At 45.5% G+C, this 18,566-nt stretch overlaps 1 protein-coding gene across 5 annotated transcripts in view; it reads right to left on the bottom strand.

Annotated features, from left to right (window-relative positions):
* nrp1a (neuropilin 1a) overlaps window positions 1-18,566 on the bottom strand; it is a 181,577-nt gene that overhangs the window by 12,370 nt on the left and 150,641 nt on the right. For all 5 annotated transcript variants that reach the window (XM_085987644.1, XM_085987641.1, XM_085987640.1 and 2 more), the window contains exon 13: window positions 16,965-17,024. In XM_085987644.1, the coding sequence (XP_085843770.1) occupies window positions 16,965-17,024 (60 nt within the window). The remainder of the gene's footprint in view (window positions 1-16,964; window positions 17,025-18,566) is intronic.

The following is an 18,566-nucleotide window of genomic DNA, read 5'->3' as shown; positions in this document are numbered from 1 at the left end:
CACTACGGGCACAGGTAGGCCCCGTGTACCGGTCGCTGTTTGCGGCCGGCGCGGGGGAGGCAGCAGCAACCAAATATGGCCAGCGGGGCGCTGCGCACACCGATGACGTCATCGGTGGCGGCGCAGCGCTACTGGCTAACGCCGCCATTAGCGCCCCGCTAAATATCGCGGTAGGTTTGCACAGTGGCGCAAAAGCCCTCTTTGGGTGCAAACTGGTGGCGCAGGCCACTGAATTTCTAGGCCACAGTACCTTGTAAAAAGCAGGCCTTACACCTGCTTTTTATATGTGTAAATTCTGCAGACTTACCCTCCCGGGAAAACCTGCAAAAAAAACCTAAGTTCGATGCGCACACGCAGCCTCTCCCGCGCACGCATTCGAACTCTGAACCCCTTCCTTCAAGGGAATGGAAGTGCCGGCTTCCCGCGCATGCGCAGTGCATGCAGGAAACCAGCACTTCCATTGGGCTTACGGGTGAGTACCCCGTGCGTACTCACCCGTGGAGACCCGAATTTCTGGGCCATTGTGTCTAATTATGGGCACCGCACTTTAGGAAGGACATGAAGGCTTTGGAGAGAGTATAGAATAGATTTACCTTAATGGTTCCAGGGATGAGAGATTACAGTTACGTGGATAGACTGGAGAAGCTGGGGTTGTTCTCCTTAGAGCAGAGAAGGCCAAGAGGAGAGTTGATAATGGTATTTAAAACCATGAAGGGTTTAGACAGAGTAAATGAAGAGAAATTGTTTCCAATGGCTGAAGTGTCGAGAACCAGAGGGCACAGATTTAAGGTGATTAACAAAAGAACCAGAGGCGGCATGAGGAAAAACTTTGTTACGCAACGAGTGGCTAGGATTTGGAATGCACTGCCTGATAGGGTGGTGGATCTAGATTCAATAGTAACCTTCAAAAGGGAATTGGATAAATACTTGGAGAAAAAATTGCAGGAATATGGGGAAAGAGCAGGAGAGTGGGACTAACTAGTTTGCTTTTCGAAAGAGCTGGCGCAGACTCGATGGGCTGAATGGCCTCCTTCTGTGGTTTACTATTCTATGATCCTAATTTGTACAATCGACAAAATTCTTAATCATAATAATTTTACAAAACTGAAGTGAGACCAGGGAACTACTACTTTTCTTCAACTGTTCATCAAATTCCCTCTTAAATGTAATGATTGACTTAGTTTCAACTCCCACTGATGTTAATTCATTCCAGATTCTAATAACTGCTTGTGTGAAACAAAAACATCTACTAACCTCCCCCTTAATGCTTTTAGTGCTAATCCTAATTTACGTCCCCCCGTTCCTGATTTACTGATCAGTGGGGAAAAATCTTTCACTTTTTATGTTCAAACCCTCTCAAAACTTTGATTGGCTCTCCCGTGACCTTCTCTCCTTTGGTGATTACAGCTTCTCGCAGCCTCTCAGGGCTGTCGATAGTACAGTGAAAGGATAGCTTGATAGTTACCCGTAGTATAGACTCATAAATCTAAATCAATTTGCTAAGGGACCACCAGGAAAAGAGTCCCGATAAAGACTGGGACGAGAATTCCTCTGGTGACTATGTGTAGCACTGTTGTTGATGAAGAGTCTCACTGTTCAGTGTTACTTGTGAAATTATAATCACATTCTGTTAGATTTAGAATTAAGATTACTGAGGGTGAGAATTCTTCTGGTTGGGATATAAATGAGAATGTGAAGATTTGCTCTGTTGACTATTTTGAGTGAAATTGTAGACACATGACCCAAAGAATTCTTACTCCCATGCTCTTAACCCCCTGGTGTTAGGACTGATGCGTATTGTGTGGAAAAAGTACATATATAAAAATGTATGCACACAGATTTACTGAGCCAATAATGAACATGAAGGTGCCACAGCCTTGCTTTAGCATGGAGGAGGCAGGTGTGCTAACACTTGGGCACCAAGCACATGCTGGAGTTCATTATTGCCATTAGTTTTAATATAAGGTGTTGAATTGATTTTTGAATCACTTCACAGCAGCAGCTCTGATTGAGAAAAATGTGAGACTTAGAGACCGACTCAAGCCGAGAGTCCCACAGTGATTGTACCGTGGTACAATTTTTTTTTAAATGGATGGGGAAAAGGCAGGGGATTAAACGGATAGCTCTTTCAGAGAGCTGGCGCAGGCATGAAGAGCTGAATGGCCTCCTTCTGTGCTGCAAATCCTATAATCCCGTGATTCTACTGGACTATTCCCATCAGTTGGGCCGATGGCCGATTGAACGTGTAGGCCGAATTCCTGGGAGGTGCACCGGGGAGGCCTGCACCATTTTAAGGGTCGGGCCTCATTTAAATGGAATTGGTGAGCAGCCCACCCCAAATGGGCGTCCCCGATGCAGCTCGCTGGATTCGTGCCAGCGCAACATCGGGCGACCCCCGCAGCAGCAAGGCGGGAGGGGGGTCGCAATTGCGGACTGGGGTGGGGGTCGGAGCCCAGGATGGCAGCAACCCAGATTTCTTTTGTGGGATCCTGCTGCTCACGGCCCCACAAAATTAATTTATACACCTACCTTTGAGGGCCTGCACTTCTTGGCCAACAGGCTCTGGTGAGCAGAGCGTCCACAACGAATGCTCCTCCCAGCAAGCCACAAAATGGGCATAAGAGGACCTCAATTTAAATATATTCCTGAGACTCCTGCCTGGGTTAGGGGAGTGCCTTAGCCACCTATTAAACCAGCGGCATGGTGGGTGGCGACGGGGCAAGAAACCAGCGGTAAGTCTACCGCTTTGATATTAAGTCCCGCAACCCTCCCATCAGTTTGTGCTGGGTAGCTGGGTGGAGGGAGTTAACCGCGCCCGCCCCTTACATCTCTAAAAGTCAGACTGTCTCCTTCTTTGCATCAGGATAACTCATTTATTTTACTCCATAAAATATTACTCCTTTCCCAGAAAGCTACTGGTCAAATTAAGCAGAAATTTCTGGAAATTTATGTAATGTAAGAGATATATTTAACTTAAAAAGCAATAAATTATTTCCATCAGCGAGCGACCAACTGTAAAACAATTTAACGTCCATTTACCTCCAACGTCAAACTAATAAAAATGAAGGATCTCTCATATCATCTGTATTTTAATAGATTTTTTTCTTAAACAAGTAATAGATTATGTTTAATGCATCATTAATACAGCATGAAGGTTGGCCTGGATCAAAATCAATTCCAAAGCCAGATGTTTTTAAGTACTTTATATTTAATTTCAGGTATTTCCAGTTAATATATACATTAGTGGCAGTCCCATCACTAACTTTAGAAACCTTTCTAAATGTAAGCAGAGTCTCTTTGGGGTTGAGTTGGTTCCAAGATGACAGAACTGCCAATGGAAGATTGGAACAGAGTTCACTTTCTGCGGCAGTCACCTGGAGGACTAGACCCATCACTGGGGCCGGGGATTCTTCCTGCTTGGCTACAGATAACCCTGTAAAGAAGTGTCCTAATGGGTAGGGTGGTCCTTGCTGGACAAGTTGTGGGGAAACGTATTCGTATTCTTGTGTTTTAGCTGGTTAATCCTAAACAGTGCACAACCGGGAGTCCCTAAACCTTGGCTAGTTCCTAACTGCTCCCAAACTCTCTGGGCTTAGGGTAAGTAGGGAGTGTTCCTACAACTTGCTTTTCAAACTTTCGAGGACCCCCTGGCCTAACTTCCAAAAGACAATGTTAGCTACCCAAAGGATAACAATGCTGTCATGGCAAAAGTTGTTTTTATTAGTATACCGTGCTGGTAAGTCAACAAACATAGAAAGCTGATGACAGAGAGACAGGAATCTAGTGACCTCACGACTTCTGAGATCCCATTGTGGACACCTTGGGTGCAGAGACGATTGTTTGAAAACTTATGCCCTATCAGGTGAGAAGAGTACGTACTTCATATCAGGCAAACAGAAACTCTGGATGAATTTCTCACTGGATTGATTTGGAGACTCTTAAGCAAGCTTGTGGGTTTCTAAGTGTCAGACACTTTCCTAACCAGAAAAAACATGCAAGACTCCAGCATATTTACACTGCATGAAACTTCCCATATGCTCAATTCATTAACTTTTCAGAGTTGGGTGTTCATGATTCTGTTTTCCATTTCAACTTGTAACCAAAATATAGGGTGGAAATGACCATTTCTGATATTTGAGAAATGCCGATCTTGTTCATAGGACATTGATATGTCTGCTATTTAGCAGAGACAGAGAGCCATTTAAAATATGTTACTTCCTGCCTTAAATAGAGGACAGAGGAATGTCATACAAACCTGTTAAATGTGTGTTCACTAGTATCACAGATGATCATTTCTAGATTTACATACTGTGGCACAAGGAATATTTTCAACACTCTCAATTGTAACTGTCATCAACATCTTGAAGAAAGTTACCATGAAAAATGGGCAATTTATATTCAAAAATACCTACTAATTGAAGGCATGAGACTTTTTTTTTGCTAATGTGCTGAGAATTGCATGGATTTTGTTTAAATGTCCGAATAAGCAGGATCTCTCATCCATGTCCTTGGGGAAAGCACATCTCTGTCTCTCTCTGTACACGTGGGGGCAGTGGAGAGCTGGAATATAGGGCACAGTCTGCTCCACTATATCCTGCTGAAAGAATATGAATTGACTTGAGGCTGCACTTGCACATTTCAATAAGCAGTTGTTTCTTGCAGTGAAACAAGGAGCTAGACATATGGGACAGACTACTTTGCATCACTGGTGAGTCTTGCTTATTGAAACTTGAAAGTGCCTGGAGTGGTGCTTTAATCCCACCAACCACACAGTCGCTGCTTCTGGCACAACGAGACCTAATTGCAAAGATAAAAAAAAAACTTGCAGAATATTTCACACCACCAAAAATTAATTCCTTAAACACTGCGATACATTGACTGGCAGCTATTCAGAATTTCACTTCAGCAAGTGTGGTTCAGGCAGTCAGTGCCCTTCCATCATCAACAGACAGCATCTGTACTTGTTGGTTCAAGCAGTTTTCTGAGCCTCGCAAAAATCTCTTGACCATGGCCTGACCCAACGTTTGAAGCAAAATCCTCAGTTCATGTTGCGGCACTTTGAAAATACCCAAAAATGCTCACTTATGGCCAACATGGCGGGGGTGGGGGTGGGGGGGGGGGGAGGCAGGGGTCATCTGCTGCATGCATTTTTGGCAAATGGCTTGCTTTCTGCAGAAATTAGCATTAAGATATTATTGGCCGAGTCTCTGATTTTGCAGACCGTTTCAGAACAGTTTAAAGGAGGCCAGCTATCATTTTATCGGGTTTGTAGACGGAGTGTACCTGCACTCAAAAATGGACTTGCTTTAAAATTCAAAGATCCCCAATCCACAACAGTGTGTCTGCAGCAGACTCCACATGTGCTGCGACATGAACTGTCTTGGCACCCAGTGTGATAGCTGGAATCACATTTTGCAGTGGGCTGCTCCATGAACAAAGCTGAGACTCCCTCAAGACACACTGATGCCCCTTTAATGACCTGGCCTCAATTATTTTTTTTAATGCGGGGTGGATTCACTGGCTTTCAAGTACATTCTCACTTTTACTAGTTTACTGAAGCTGATGAAGCTTTACATTCCAAAGGGGTTACAGCTGGGGTTTGGATGGACAATCTGTTTCTTCCACTTAACACTTTAGGGTTGAAATCGTGTCGTGTGACTATGGTAACAAACATATAAATGTGTCCATTTAAAATCTCTTTGTCTGAAAACCTATTTAAAGCCCTTTATTACTAATACTGCACAGCTCAATCTCAACTGATGTGTGTTATGATCTGCACGCATCCTTTATTAAGCTTTTTAAAGAATTTCATCAGCAGCATAGAGAACATCAGAAGCATAACCATCAATCCAGCCTGTACCCTGGCCTTATCCTGCTCCCTATTAGCCTCCAAACTTGCAAAACAAATGTAGATAATGTCTTTATTACACTTTCCAAATAACAAGAGGGACATGATACTTGAAACTTGATTGAATCTGCTGATAGAACTTTGAAGTAAATGTTATAACATAAAGCATGATGCCATATAAACATTACTATCTCTTAAGATAGTAGCTTTATGGCATTGTTTGTGGGGGCCCCATAAAATCTACATTTTAAAGATGCAACTCTCTGCTAAGAGAGGGGTAAAGAACATGTGCTGTGTCGTACATCAGGTACTAAAGTGTATTTGTCGTACATCAGGTACTAAAGTGTATTTGTTTATTGTGTCTCTTCTACTGATTTTAGAAATATCAAACTTATCGATCGCTCTCTCTTGCCTACCTCACCCTTCTTCATAGAAGCTGACAGCACAGAAGGAGGCCATTCGGCCTGTCGTGTCTGTGCTGGCTCTTTGAAAGAGCAGTCGTGCTTAATCCCATATCCCCACTTTTTGTCCGTAACCCTGTAATTTCCTCATCCTCAAGTATCTGTCCAACTCCCTTTTAAAATTATTTATGGAATCAGCTTCCACCACCTTTTCAGGTACAGCGTTCCAGATCCCGACAACTCACTGAGTGAAAAAAATTCTCCTCTTATCCCTCTAGATCTTTAACCAATGAATTTAAATCTATGACCTTTGGTTATTGACTATTGACTATCAAAACCTCTCATCATCTTGGAAAGCTCTATTAGGTCACCTCTTAACCTTCTTTGTTCCAAGAACAGTCCTAACTTTTCCAACCTCTCCTCATAACTGAAGTCCCTCATCCCAGGTAACATCCTGGTAAACCTCCTCTGTACCTTTACTAAGGCCTTCACAACTTTCCTGAAGTGTGATGCCCAGAATTGTCCACAATACTCCAGCTGAGGCCTAACCAGTGATTTATAAAGTTCTAGCATGATCTCTTTGCTTTTATATTCTATGCCAGTCTGGGTGACTGAAGCATCATGACCTACTTTATTTAATTCTAAAGCTCCTAACTTAAGGAAGAAAATCAGCCTCCAATCCATTGATTATCGAGATATAGTTGTATTGTCTGCTGATTTTGTTTAGCATCGGAATTATCTGCTGTCACACTGGAGCCAGTGATCCTAGTCACACCCCTAAGATTGGCTGACTGGTCTGAAGATAAGCGAATACATCATCTTACACATATTGCTAAACCTCTCAGGTGTCCTGCATTGTGCAAGATACCATAATGTAATTGATTTAAAAATCAACTGTGGCATTTAGCTACTGGCGCTGGCAATACCAAGTCACAGTGCAGGGTGATTATTGTCATCATTAGGAAGCTCTTATTCTGCAGATTTGTGATTCGTTGTCTGCACCAGGCCCTAGTTTTTGCTGCTGCTGCTGCTCGCATTTCGGATTCTTCCGTCATCCTATTAGCTGGGTTGCTTCTGCTTGCACTCTCTCTCGATTGTCTGGACTAAAGGTAGTTTCATGCTACCGGAGGCAGCTTTCACCCATAGGGACAGGAGTAGGCTATTCGGCCCATCGAGCCTGCTCTTCCATTTTGCTAACCACGGCAGCTATCTGTTTGATAAGAGTTAGGAAAATTGCCTGCCTTTTCTCCATATCTCTTAAAAGCCTACACTCTTCAGCAAGAGTAAAAGTGCCACAGGTTTGATTTAAAAAAAATACAATCCAGTCCAAAGGATGAGCTAAGTGGCCTTTTAAAAATAATTCTTGGTCATCAAAAATGGAATTTTAGGGCTGGATTTTCATGGGGAAGTCGGGTTGGGGGGTCGGGCGGGGGTTGGGCTCCAAGGCGGTTGGGAAACCCAGGAGGCTGTTTTTGATTTCTAATAACTGCAAGTTCCAGTGTAAAAGCCGAAAGGATGTCTGTGGCTGGTGTGTTTGTTCGCCGCTGACCACAAAATCCGGGCCTTATTGTTCGCTGCTGACCACAAAATCCGGGCCTTAATATCTAAAAAGAAATCATACAAACTGCAAAATAAAATCCCAACTCTAATCAGACCGTCTCAGTACCAACAGTTCAAACAGTGCCAACTGTTTGAAAAATAGCGAGTCAGATGGACCCTCAGTATAATGGGGCAGCAGCTCCAAGTTATGCAAGTTTTACAGCTGTTGTTTATAGATGCATGATGTCATTCCCATCAGAAAACACCATGTTGTAAAACATGATGGCCGGAATTTTGCCGGCGCTCAGGGGGCGGGTTTGGAGGCGGGACATCCGGCAAAATCGCAAAGATTGACAGCGGGTCCTGAACGCACAGTCAAGCCACCTCCAAACAATCTTCCCCGATTCACACATGGACCTGACACCTAGCAGCGGGAAGAGGATTATAGGCACTTAACTGCTTGTTAACAGGTTGTTAACAGGCAGTTAAGAGGCTTTTTCCAATTTTGACAGGTCTACTGCGGGCTTCCCAACGTCCAGACACCACGCCAGGGTAAGTGTGGTGTGCTGTGGGTCTACTGTAATGTTTCTTCGTTGATGACAGCTGCAGAAGTGGTGTGAAGGATCCAATGGTGCACTGGTGAGTTTCAGAGGTAAGGAAATGTTGGGAAAATCATTTTTAAAGTATTTAGACTTTTCTGTAGGTAACAATTTTTGAAGTGTTTGTGTAGTCCCATCTCATTGGGAGAACCTCTCTCACCAGTGAAAGATCGCTTCTGTAAACTCACCTGCAGCTGCCATCTGTTCTAGCCTAAGGAGGGAGTCACTGGCGAGCCTGGGTGCAAGAGGTCACCTTTGTACAGTGATTGTCAGTGTATGCAGCACCTCAATGCTGTCAAACACTGAAAAATCACCTGTCACAAAAAATTGTGTGGCCCCTTTAAGAAAACCAGCAAATGACGCGTCATCAACTGATGTCATCTGACACCGGCTTTCTCTTAAGTGGCCGGCAAGTCCGCAGGGCGGGCTTAACAAAGCCAATTGACACAGAATTGCATCTGTACGTCGGATGTCGTTGGGGGCGGGATCAGAACCCAGAAGGCAGCTGTCCCGCCCCCCAAGCCGCATCGAAAGGTAAAATCCAGCCCAATGGCTTCATTTGTGCATGACATGGTGAAAATTAAACCTGGGTTTTCAGGACCCTTTCCCCCAAAATGGTGAAGAGATTTACAGCTTGGATAAAAGTCTTACAGCATTGTTTTAGACAACAATTTCAAAGAAACTACATTTAACTGTTAAATCAGTAAAACCAGGTCCAGTTTTTTTTTTATTTGAAAGATATGGGAAACCAGTGCAAACTGTAAAACTGGGCTGAATACCTTTACAAGAAGGGGGACTGGCCTTTATCATTTCTATACTGAACAAGAACAGATTAGAAAACGGCATTCTTTCAGTTGGTATCATCAGTATCAATGAATGACTCGGGTTGCATTTAGTATTCACGAAGTTACAATGCTGATCAAGAAATGGACAACAATGAGTTGCAACACAGCGATAGAATTTGTGACAAGTGCTACTTTTAAGCCAGATAGTGCCAGCAGCTCATTGTGAAGTGCATTCTTTTGAGCGCTCTACGATTACTGTGTCAATGTTTACTTTTCAGCCCAAGGTCACCTGTGGTACCCTTACCAGACCTTTGCAAAAAAAAATGCTCCAACAATGAACTGAGTCAGATCGAATTACTGGCTGCATTCCGGCGTGCGGGCTAGAAACGTGAGCAGCACGCACCATGAAAGGTGCTGATAGAGGAGTTTGTGTAAATCATTCGAAACACACTTAAAATGTCATAGGAAGGAAACACAGGCAGACACACGGCCAGCATTGTACAGTAGAAGGTAGCACAATCTGTAGTGTAAATGCCTTGGACCTTTGTTTTGCATTCATGTGCTACATTTAATGGTGAGCTATTCGCGAGCAGTACATGGTTTTAAAAAATACAAGAAGTCATAGGGGGAGAGACTGGGTGAGTAGCGCCACTTGGTAGCGCCTAAAGAGGCAGGCAGTGGCTGTAGCGCCACTGGCTGCGCCTCCCGCGATATTGAGTTGGGGCGCTAATGGTGGCGTTAGCCTTTTGCGCTGCGCCGCCACCGATGACATCATTGGTGTGCGCAGCGCCCCGTTCGCGATATTTGGTTGCGAACGCCGCAGCTGCGCCGTTCGCTACCCATGCCCGGTTCACGGGGCCTTACTGTGCCGGCAGCGGCACAAGTTAAGGTGGAAGTGTGGGGCGGCCGCCTTTTTCGGCGGCCGCCTGCCAGCACCTCCGTCCCCAGCCTCCTGACCCCCTCCCCGTGGCATTGCCGGCTGTTTCCCGAGAGCCCGGCACTTCCCCTCGGTGCCGGGCTCTTTTGCCGGCATTCGCGATCGGGGATCGTGCTGTTGCAGGCCCCTCCCCCTTAACAATGGGAGGAAGGCCTGCAGTACTGCAGCGTGCCGTGCCGCAGCGTGTGGCGCTGCGGCACGTTGCGCTGCGATATTCAGTTTCAGCGCCCTAAGAGGGACGCAGAGCGCCTCGAGCCTCGCCCCATCTCCCTCTAGGGGCAATGAAACTGAATACCTGACGATCGCTAAAGCCTCGAACGCCGCGCTAAATCCTGCGCTCAGGCAAACTTGGCGCCAGTTTGGCGCCTCAACCCAATTTCTAGGCCTTAGAGTCATAATGGCACAGAAGAAGGCCATTCGGCCCATCGAGTCAGTGCTGGCTCTCTGTAGAGCAATCCAGTCAGTCCCATTACCCCGCTCTATCCCCGTAGCCCTGCAAGTTTATTTCCCTCAAGTGCCTATCCAGTCTCCCCTTGAAAACATTGAGTGTCTCCGCTTCCACCACTTCCTTCGGCAGCGAGTTCCAGGTCCTCACCACTCGCTGCGTAAAAAAGATTTTTCTCACATCCCCCCTGTATCTCTTGCTCAAAACCTTCAATCTGAGTCCCCTAGTCCTTGTACCATCAACTAGTGGGAACAGCCTTTCCCCGTCTAGCCTATCCAAACCCGTCATAATCTTGTACACCTCTATCAAATCACCCCTCAACCTCCTTTGCTCTAATGAAAACAAATCCAGCTTCTCCAACCTACCCTTGTAGCTAAGATCCCCCATTCCCAGAACCATTCTGATAAATCTCCTCTGCACCCTCTCAAGGGCCTTCACATCCTTCCTAAAGTGTGGTGACCAGAACTGGATGCAATACTCCAGTTGTGGCCTAACCAGCGCTTTATGAAGGTTTAGCGTAACTTCTCTACTTTTGTACTCAATACCTCTATTTATGAAGCCCAAGATCCCATATGCTTTGCTAACCACTCTCTCAGTATGTCCCGCCACCTTCAGGGACCTATGCACATTAATTTCCAGGTCCCTCTGTCCCTGCACACTCTTTAAAACTGTGCCATTAAGTAAATGTTGCCTCTCCCTGTTCCTTCTGCCAAAATGCATCACCTCACACTTCTCTGTATTAAATTCCATCTGCCACTTGTCTGCCCATTCTGCTAGCCTTTCTATGTCCTGTTGCAGTCGATTGGTATCATCATCACTGTTCGCCACACCCCCAAAGTTGGTGTCATCGGCAAATTTAGAAATTCTACTCTGTATTCCAAACTTCACTGTGAATGGAAATGATCACTTGATATTTTGGGGGAAAAATTGAGTCGCGCCCCCATTGGGGCGCTAACTTCGCCGGGGCGCTACCTTTAGCACCTCAAAAAAATTTGCGGCCCCGCAGCCGAAATTCATCGGTAGCACCCCAAGAGGGAAGCGGGGTACTACTAGAAGTGCCCCACCTCCCTCTTGGGGTGCTGCAAGGGAATATCGCGGCGCTACGTGTCGCAGCGCCATGCGCTGCAGCACGTCACGCGTGGTACTGCAGGACTTCCTCTCCTTAAAGGGGAGGGGCCTTGCGCAGCGCGACCCAGGGTCTAGCTGGGCCACCAGGGATCAGAGTTCCGACAAAAGAGCTCGGCACTCAAGGGAAGTGCCGGGCTCACGGAGCGCAGCCGGCACTCCGTGGTGGGGGGCTGCAGAAGAGGCCGGGGACGGCTACGGGGGCAGGGGCTGGCAGGCGGCCAGCAACAAAAATGGCACCTCGCCTTTAATTAGCGCCGCCAGGGCTGCAGGTAGGCCCCCCCCGACCCTGTCGGACATAGCGTCCGGTGGTAAGTCAGGGGGTGCTACCGAAGATCGCGGCCGGGAGGCGAGCGGGGCGCTGTGATGGCGTCATCGCCGGTGGCGCAGCGCCGCGGGGCGCTAAAGGTTACCACCACCACTAACCTCCCGCTGAATTTCGCGGGAGGCGTTGGCGGCGCTGCGCCCGGGCACTAGTTGCTTTACGCCCCGTTAGCGCCTTCTTAGGGCGCTAATGGGAGGCGCAAAGCAACCGAATTTTACCTGCTTTGTATCTATTTTTGAGAACAATTGAATAGTTTACTGAACGGGGACCACCTGGGGATCCAGGCTGGGATCGGGGTCTAGACCCCTCCTGAGATGAGGGGTGCAATTTTTTTTTTAATATTCCAACCGGCTCCCTGACACGAGGGGCCACTGGGAGGCAGTATGTTCCCCTGTCTAGAAATAGTAGGGTTCTGCCACCCTCCCCCTTGCACCAATAAGCTTCCTCAAACTGCCACTTGTGGCCCCTCCCTCTGGCCTTGAATACTTGTCCCCGCCAGTCCCGGAGGCTGTGGGCAGGTGCATGCTGGCACTCATGCCAGGATGTTCTCGGACATAAAATGGTAATATCAGTTAATGGAGTTCTGTCTGGTTTACCAGCAGATTCCAAATTGGGCGAGCTGAACTCACTCTGACTGATAGCACATATTGCGTTTTATAAGTTGGCAGCATTTAAACATCTTCTTTGCATTTCTTCATTCCTGCTGCATTCAAACAGCGATATTCTATGATGCTATGTTCTTTGAAAGAGACGCAATGGGCTGAATACCCTCCTTCTGTGCTGTACTATTCTATGATTAACAAGCATACTATGGAGAAATAGAATCCTCCATTTTGATGCCACTCATACTGAAGGAGACTGGTGAAGAGAACTGAGAGTCACGGCCATGGAGGACCCACTGTTCTTTGAGCTACCTCTGTTGTTTGGGACTCGAGACTCAGATGATGTTCAGGAATAGTAAGGAATACTGCAATGGTTTATAGACAAGGTTTAGAAAATGCCGTTGCGATTTAACAGCTGAAAGTGATCATCTGAGATAATGGTTTACTATCACTGAACAGCAGCTGCTGAAGATGTTTCTGGTGTTGATGAGTAACAAGAGAGTTTAGTTCAGTCTGCTCTTTAATCAGCCCAATCTGCCTGAAAGACTCCATGGGTGATTATACTACTGCTGACCCAACTTACCAATCTGATGTGAAAGATAAGGATGAGTATGAATCTCCTCCTATGCCTTTCAATAAGTTCTAAAGAAAAGAACATTGCGTCTCCTTTATTGGTGAGAGGAGATACTGTCTGAATTATTTGAAATAATAGGAACAATGTACAGCTGACCCAGAGCTCCTCTCTGGCACAAGGAAGAGGAAAATGGAGCGCCAATCTGTTAAGTCATGCCTCTGCCCTCATTGTGTTGCCCTGAAATTTCCTGGGGCTTTCCCAGCCAATGTAACAGGCTCACTGTCACCATTCTAACCAGATGGAAGGAGGCATTTTCGGCCTCCTACCTCCGTCCAGCTCCAGGTACACTGGTTTAGTACCCCAGCGGAAGAGCGCCTGAAAAGCTTTGACGCAGCGACCTGTCCCCAGACCCTGGTGGACTCGTGGGTCTGCAGCAGTACCAGGGGCAGGCTGAAGAACGTGCAGCCAAGTAATTCATTTTCGTACCATTCCCCCCCCACACACAAAATGATCTAAAGGCCACAGGGGGGCGCGGGGTGCCTTTCTGACTGCTGCTTTCCGGAGCAATTTCCCAGCCAGCGGCCGTGCTGTGCCTGAAGTGTGCCAGGACCACGAAACTGTGGGCAGCTGCTTACTCTCAGGGTTGGAATGTACCCTCTCTATACCAAGGACCCAACATCAATGTACCTGCTAATTATTTGGGGGGTGCACGGCCCCTTTAAGGGACTGCGTGGACCAATCAGTTTCGCACATGCGCGAAACTTAACAATGGAAAAGCCCAGAAAGGGAGCACTGCTCAACATGTCAGGTAGTTGGTGAGGTCTCCTCCCTGTCAATTCTTTCTCAGTCTCTACATACCTAACTTTTGTACACGAGGTTACTCTCTAACCACCACCTTCCACTTCTTGAAAAAGTACAAACCTGTCTCATCTGCTGGGCCCTTTCTCGTGAAAGGCTTTTTGTTACATTAGACCAACACTCCACCTACAGAGCATTTGATTTTGTTTTTCTTTTGTAGGGGGGGAAAAAAAGTGCAGAAAAAGCAAAATAGCTATTTCTGTTTTCTGCCCACACCAGATCCTTGGAAACAAACATTCCAGCTGTTTGAGAGGGAGGATGCAGTAAGGATGAGACACTCAGCAAATTCAGCCCTGCTGACTGAGATAACAACATAAATGGTAGACATGGCAAGCTTATTGATAGATCAGCAATAAATGTAGTCACTTCTTTATTTTTTAGTCAAAGCTAAAAGCTAATTGCATTCTGACTTTCCATTTAGTATATACTTGGCAGGAAGTAACTCTTAACTCACTAAAGTTTAGGAGATTTTTTTAAATCAATGGAGTCAATGGAAAGTAAAATCGGTCGGGATATAAAACGGACAGCCGATCTGACCCTGTCAGTTTCCCTCCGGGTAGGTTAGCTTCAAATTACCCCCATAGCGTTGCTTTAAACAGAGGATAGCTATATGTTCTCAGGTAAGATACTGATTATATTAAATGTGATTCAGGTTTCCTTCCAGTCTCCTGCCTAAAATATAATACCCAAAGGTGGGCTGAGGAAGGACAAGGAGAAGAAGGATAAATGCTAAAAGGAGAAAGAGTAACATGTGCTCATGTAGGCACTGGCACTCAGGCAATGCGGCCCTGGGGTAACTTACGGCCTATCTCCTCATCACCTGTGACCCTTAGAAGGCCTGCAACTGGACTAATGCCTGTGGTGACACAGCGGAGAGAGGAATCTGATATTAGAGCATTCGTACAATAACATCGGTGGCAGTAACTTCTACCCTTTTCGTCTCTCAGACTTCCTTTGCAGCCTAACAGCACAGAGAGAAAGCATAAAAGTAAGAGGTGCTGAAAAAAATGATGGCGAGTAATCCCAATATTGGTCGCTTTTATATTGGTCGAAAGATTTTGACTTGAAATGACTTGACTGCGAGTTTATTGCGTATCTACCACGCAAATACAGCAACTTCATGCCATTCATGAATGGGGAGGCAGACAGCGAGATGCCGTTATTTGCGAAGCTAACAGACAGCCACTTCTCGATTTCCGCATTTACCCGCGCATCTGCCGCTCGCCTGAAGTTGCTGTGGTGAGTGCTATTAGCCTGGCCGTTACTTTGACAGCAATCGTTGGGCCGATGATTTTGTGCCACACCGGTGCTGTCAGATCCTGCCGCACAGGACTCACCTAGCTGGCAGCTACCCCCCAGTCAAATTGACAGATTCACTGAGATCCGCAGCTGGGAAGACTTGCATGTTTTTTTAAAAACTCTATCTTCCCTGGCACGGGCCGTCACAAATTCAGCGAAATGGCTTTGGGCTTGCTGTTGGCTGTGCGAGATCTGTGTGCTGATGACCAGTGGCAGGAGCACGGCCAACATGGCGGCAGCTAATGGAGCAATGACCTTGGTCCCATTTAACTTCAATGAATTAAAATCACGGAAATAAATTCTGTTGGAAAAATAATTCACTCCACACAAAAGGATGTGTGATCACTGCCTTTAAGCCTTTAAGAGCTTCATACAGTGTACAAAAATAGATAGAAATGTTTAAGCTCACAGTGGCTTTGTTATCAGCCCCAGTTTTTGCAAAATGCAATTTTTTGTTTTTATTTCTCTCTATTTTATCAACTCACCCTCCCCACTTCAACACACAGCATCATCAGCCAGATGCACAGGCAAACAGGTCACAGGTTTTTCACCGCACAGATAACTCAGACTTACCATCAGAAACAGCCTTATTTTATACACGGCAAATTTACACTACACTGTTTGTTGGTCGCTGATTTTGGATATGTTCATAAATGTTTACACACGTAGGTATCAGATAAATCAGCTAGATTAGTGCAAACTGAAATCATTCATAGGATTACATTTAATGCATTACCCGTTTATACTAAAGTAAGTCACATTTGGTTGAGCCGACATGATTTAAAGTCCACATATCTCCTGGATGTAAATGTGGCAGCTTCCAGGGAGTCTGACATCCTACAGTTTGACAAACAGGAGATGTGCTTCCATGGAGTAAGGACAGAGAAGGTTTAGTTTTCCATAATTTCCCTGCTAGAAACCTGGTTAGGACAAATGAAAGTCACATAATATTTTATTAGCAACTTTGAGTCTCCAACAGGAGTTGAATCCGTAACCATAGTAACATGAATCTCGTTATTCCACCACCAGGGCACTGCTGGTCTTCTGCTCCTTCCTACAACTATAAATAGATCTATAAAACGGAATCACCAACCTAGTCCTGCAGGAATTGCTTTCCTGAGGTCGGAATTAAGAAAAGTTCATTGTCGGGGCAGAGCAAGGAGATCTTTGCTCACTTTGACTCATACTGTACCTACCCTGCGAGTGTTTGATGCCGACACTGAGTACCCATAACTGAAAGATTGACCCTACACTTACACCAGGGAGTCAATTTTACTGGAGCCTCTTCCGCTCCACTGCTGTAACCTTTGCTGAAATTCAGCGGAAACCTTGTTCATGCATGTAAACCTGGTTTTCCGCCAATTTCTGCTGAGGTAACGACGGCGGAGCGGGATAAGCTCAAAAAAATTTCAGCCGCCAAGATCTGGGGAGCAGTTATGTTAAGATTTTGCAATATCCAATAAATCTTCCTTCAATCCTGGAATACCTTTTTGGGGTCTTTTCTGCTGTGCCCTTCTCATTTTGCCATCATGTGCTTCAAAACATCAACCTCCCAATATGTGCATCTAAGAGGATGCCAGACCCCCTAATTATTTGCATATTAACTTAGACCAAAAATGCTCCATACCTGGGAACCCTGGTAATTCAGGTAACGTTGGTTCTTCTGTTCCTAGAGCAGTGTTGCCACCTGCGAAACAGGAATAAGGTCACAAATCAGTTGAAGAGCGCGCACATGGGGCTTGGGCCATGGCTTGGTGTCACACCATCCAAGGGCTTCACTTCCAGTCTGTGGTATCTGATGCTAATTAGTATACCATAACCACAGCACTGAAAGGGGAGGAAGGTTGTCTTGTTAGTTGAAGTTAAGGATCACCATGGAAATGAATTCTGAGTTCTCGCAGTCTCAGTTCTATTATTAGTAAATGATTCAATATCTGCATCTAATTTGATGGACTTGTTTTATATATAGACTGACTGAGTAGAGGGAATATAAAAGTAAGCAGCAGGGGAGAGGACTAATTGACTGGGGGAGGATGGGGGGTGGAATGGGGGTCTCCTGGGGATTAAAACTGCATTTTCTTGAACTCTTACAGACATTATTTATCACACTGAATTAGTAGAGAAGGCCAACAACATAAAAGAGAAAATCTTTAAAACCCTTCCCGATTGTTTGCTTTACTGTTTATTTTAGTGCAAAGTTGAAGGGAAAGGTATTTCCAATGTTCTGTATACACATGTATAGAACAGTAACATAATTCTTATTAGAACGAATCATTTTGTCGCAAAAATGTCACTGGGTTATTTGCCCATGATATAAAATAACAGCTTCTCCGAGACTGTGATCTCCTTGAAACATCAATGATGCAGCTGAAGAATTTTTGAAATGGCTCCTTTGTTTCTACGCCTTTAGTTAGAAAGAATTGGTAACAGATTTTTCAAGTGCTGGCCCTTCTCAAGCAAAACTGTAACTTGTTAAAATATATTCCTGCAAAAGAAATATTTATTGAGCATAACGTCGCTCTGCAGTCGGCTGGAGATTATTTCTCCGTAAAGCTGCAGCAATAACACCATCAGCAGCTTCAATAACTTGCTCTGGCTGCCATGAAGTACCGCTGTCAGCGGCCACATTACCAACAAACCTGCCAGCAAAGTGATACCTTCAAAATTACAGCACTAAAAAAATATATATCGACCCTATTTTCTGTCATTCTGCATTTCACAGATGAGGACAGATTTTTACCCAACAGCAGGGAAACTGCAAAAAAAAGCAAGCAGATGTCAACATGAAAGGTGCCCATAGCGTAGGTTGCAGACACGGAGCCACAACTGGAGGAGAACAAAACAAAATCAGCCAATGTTCTCACTCCTGATTGTTATCCAAACCCCTCCCCCCCCACCCGTTCTTAAAAATCTGTCTGTACCCAACAGAAATACCAACACACAGAACTTGTGATTGCCGTTCTGTATATTAGGGGGCATAAAAAGAGGGTGCAGCCCGAGACAACTGTAACAAAGACGGATCAGATGGAGGTCTCATGGAGTTGATATTGGTGTTTGCTGGAAGCACAAACTTGAAAATGAATAGAGAACTAACTCTCCTGTCAGGGTTAATTAAGCTCCATGGTCCAAACTGAGGTAACAACATAGACATCAGACAACATCGTTACTGATAAGTGCAAGTTTGTAGGGGATTGTTCCACAAAATTTGGGTTTTAAAGAAGCTGATGCT

Source organism: Somniosus microcephalus, chromosome 5 (genome assembly GCF_052327205.1).
Source record: "Somniosus microcephalus isolate GS21.2 chromosome 5, FLI_Smic_1.0, whole genome shotgun sequence".
In the NCBI taxonomy this organism is placed as follows: Eukaryota; Metazoa; Chordata; class Chondrichthyes; order Squaliformes; family Somniosidae; genus Somniosus; species Somniosus microcephalus.
This window is presented reverse-complemented; position numbering and strand designations above follow the sequence as displayed.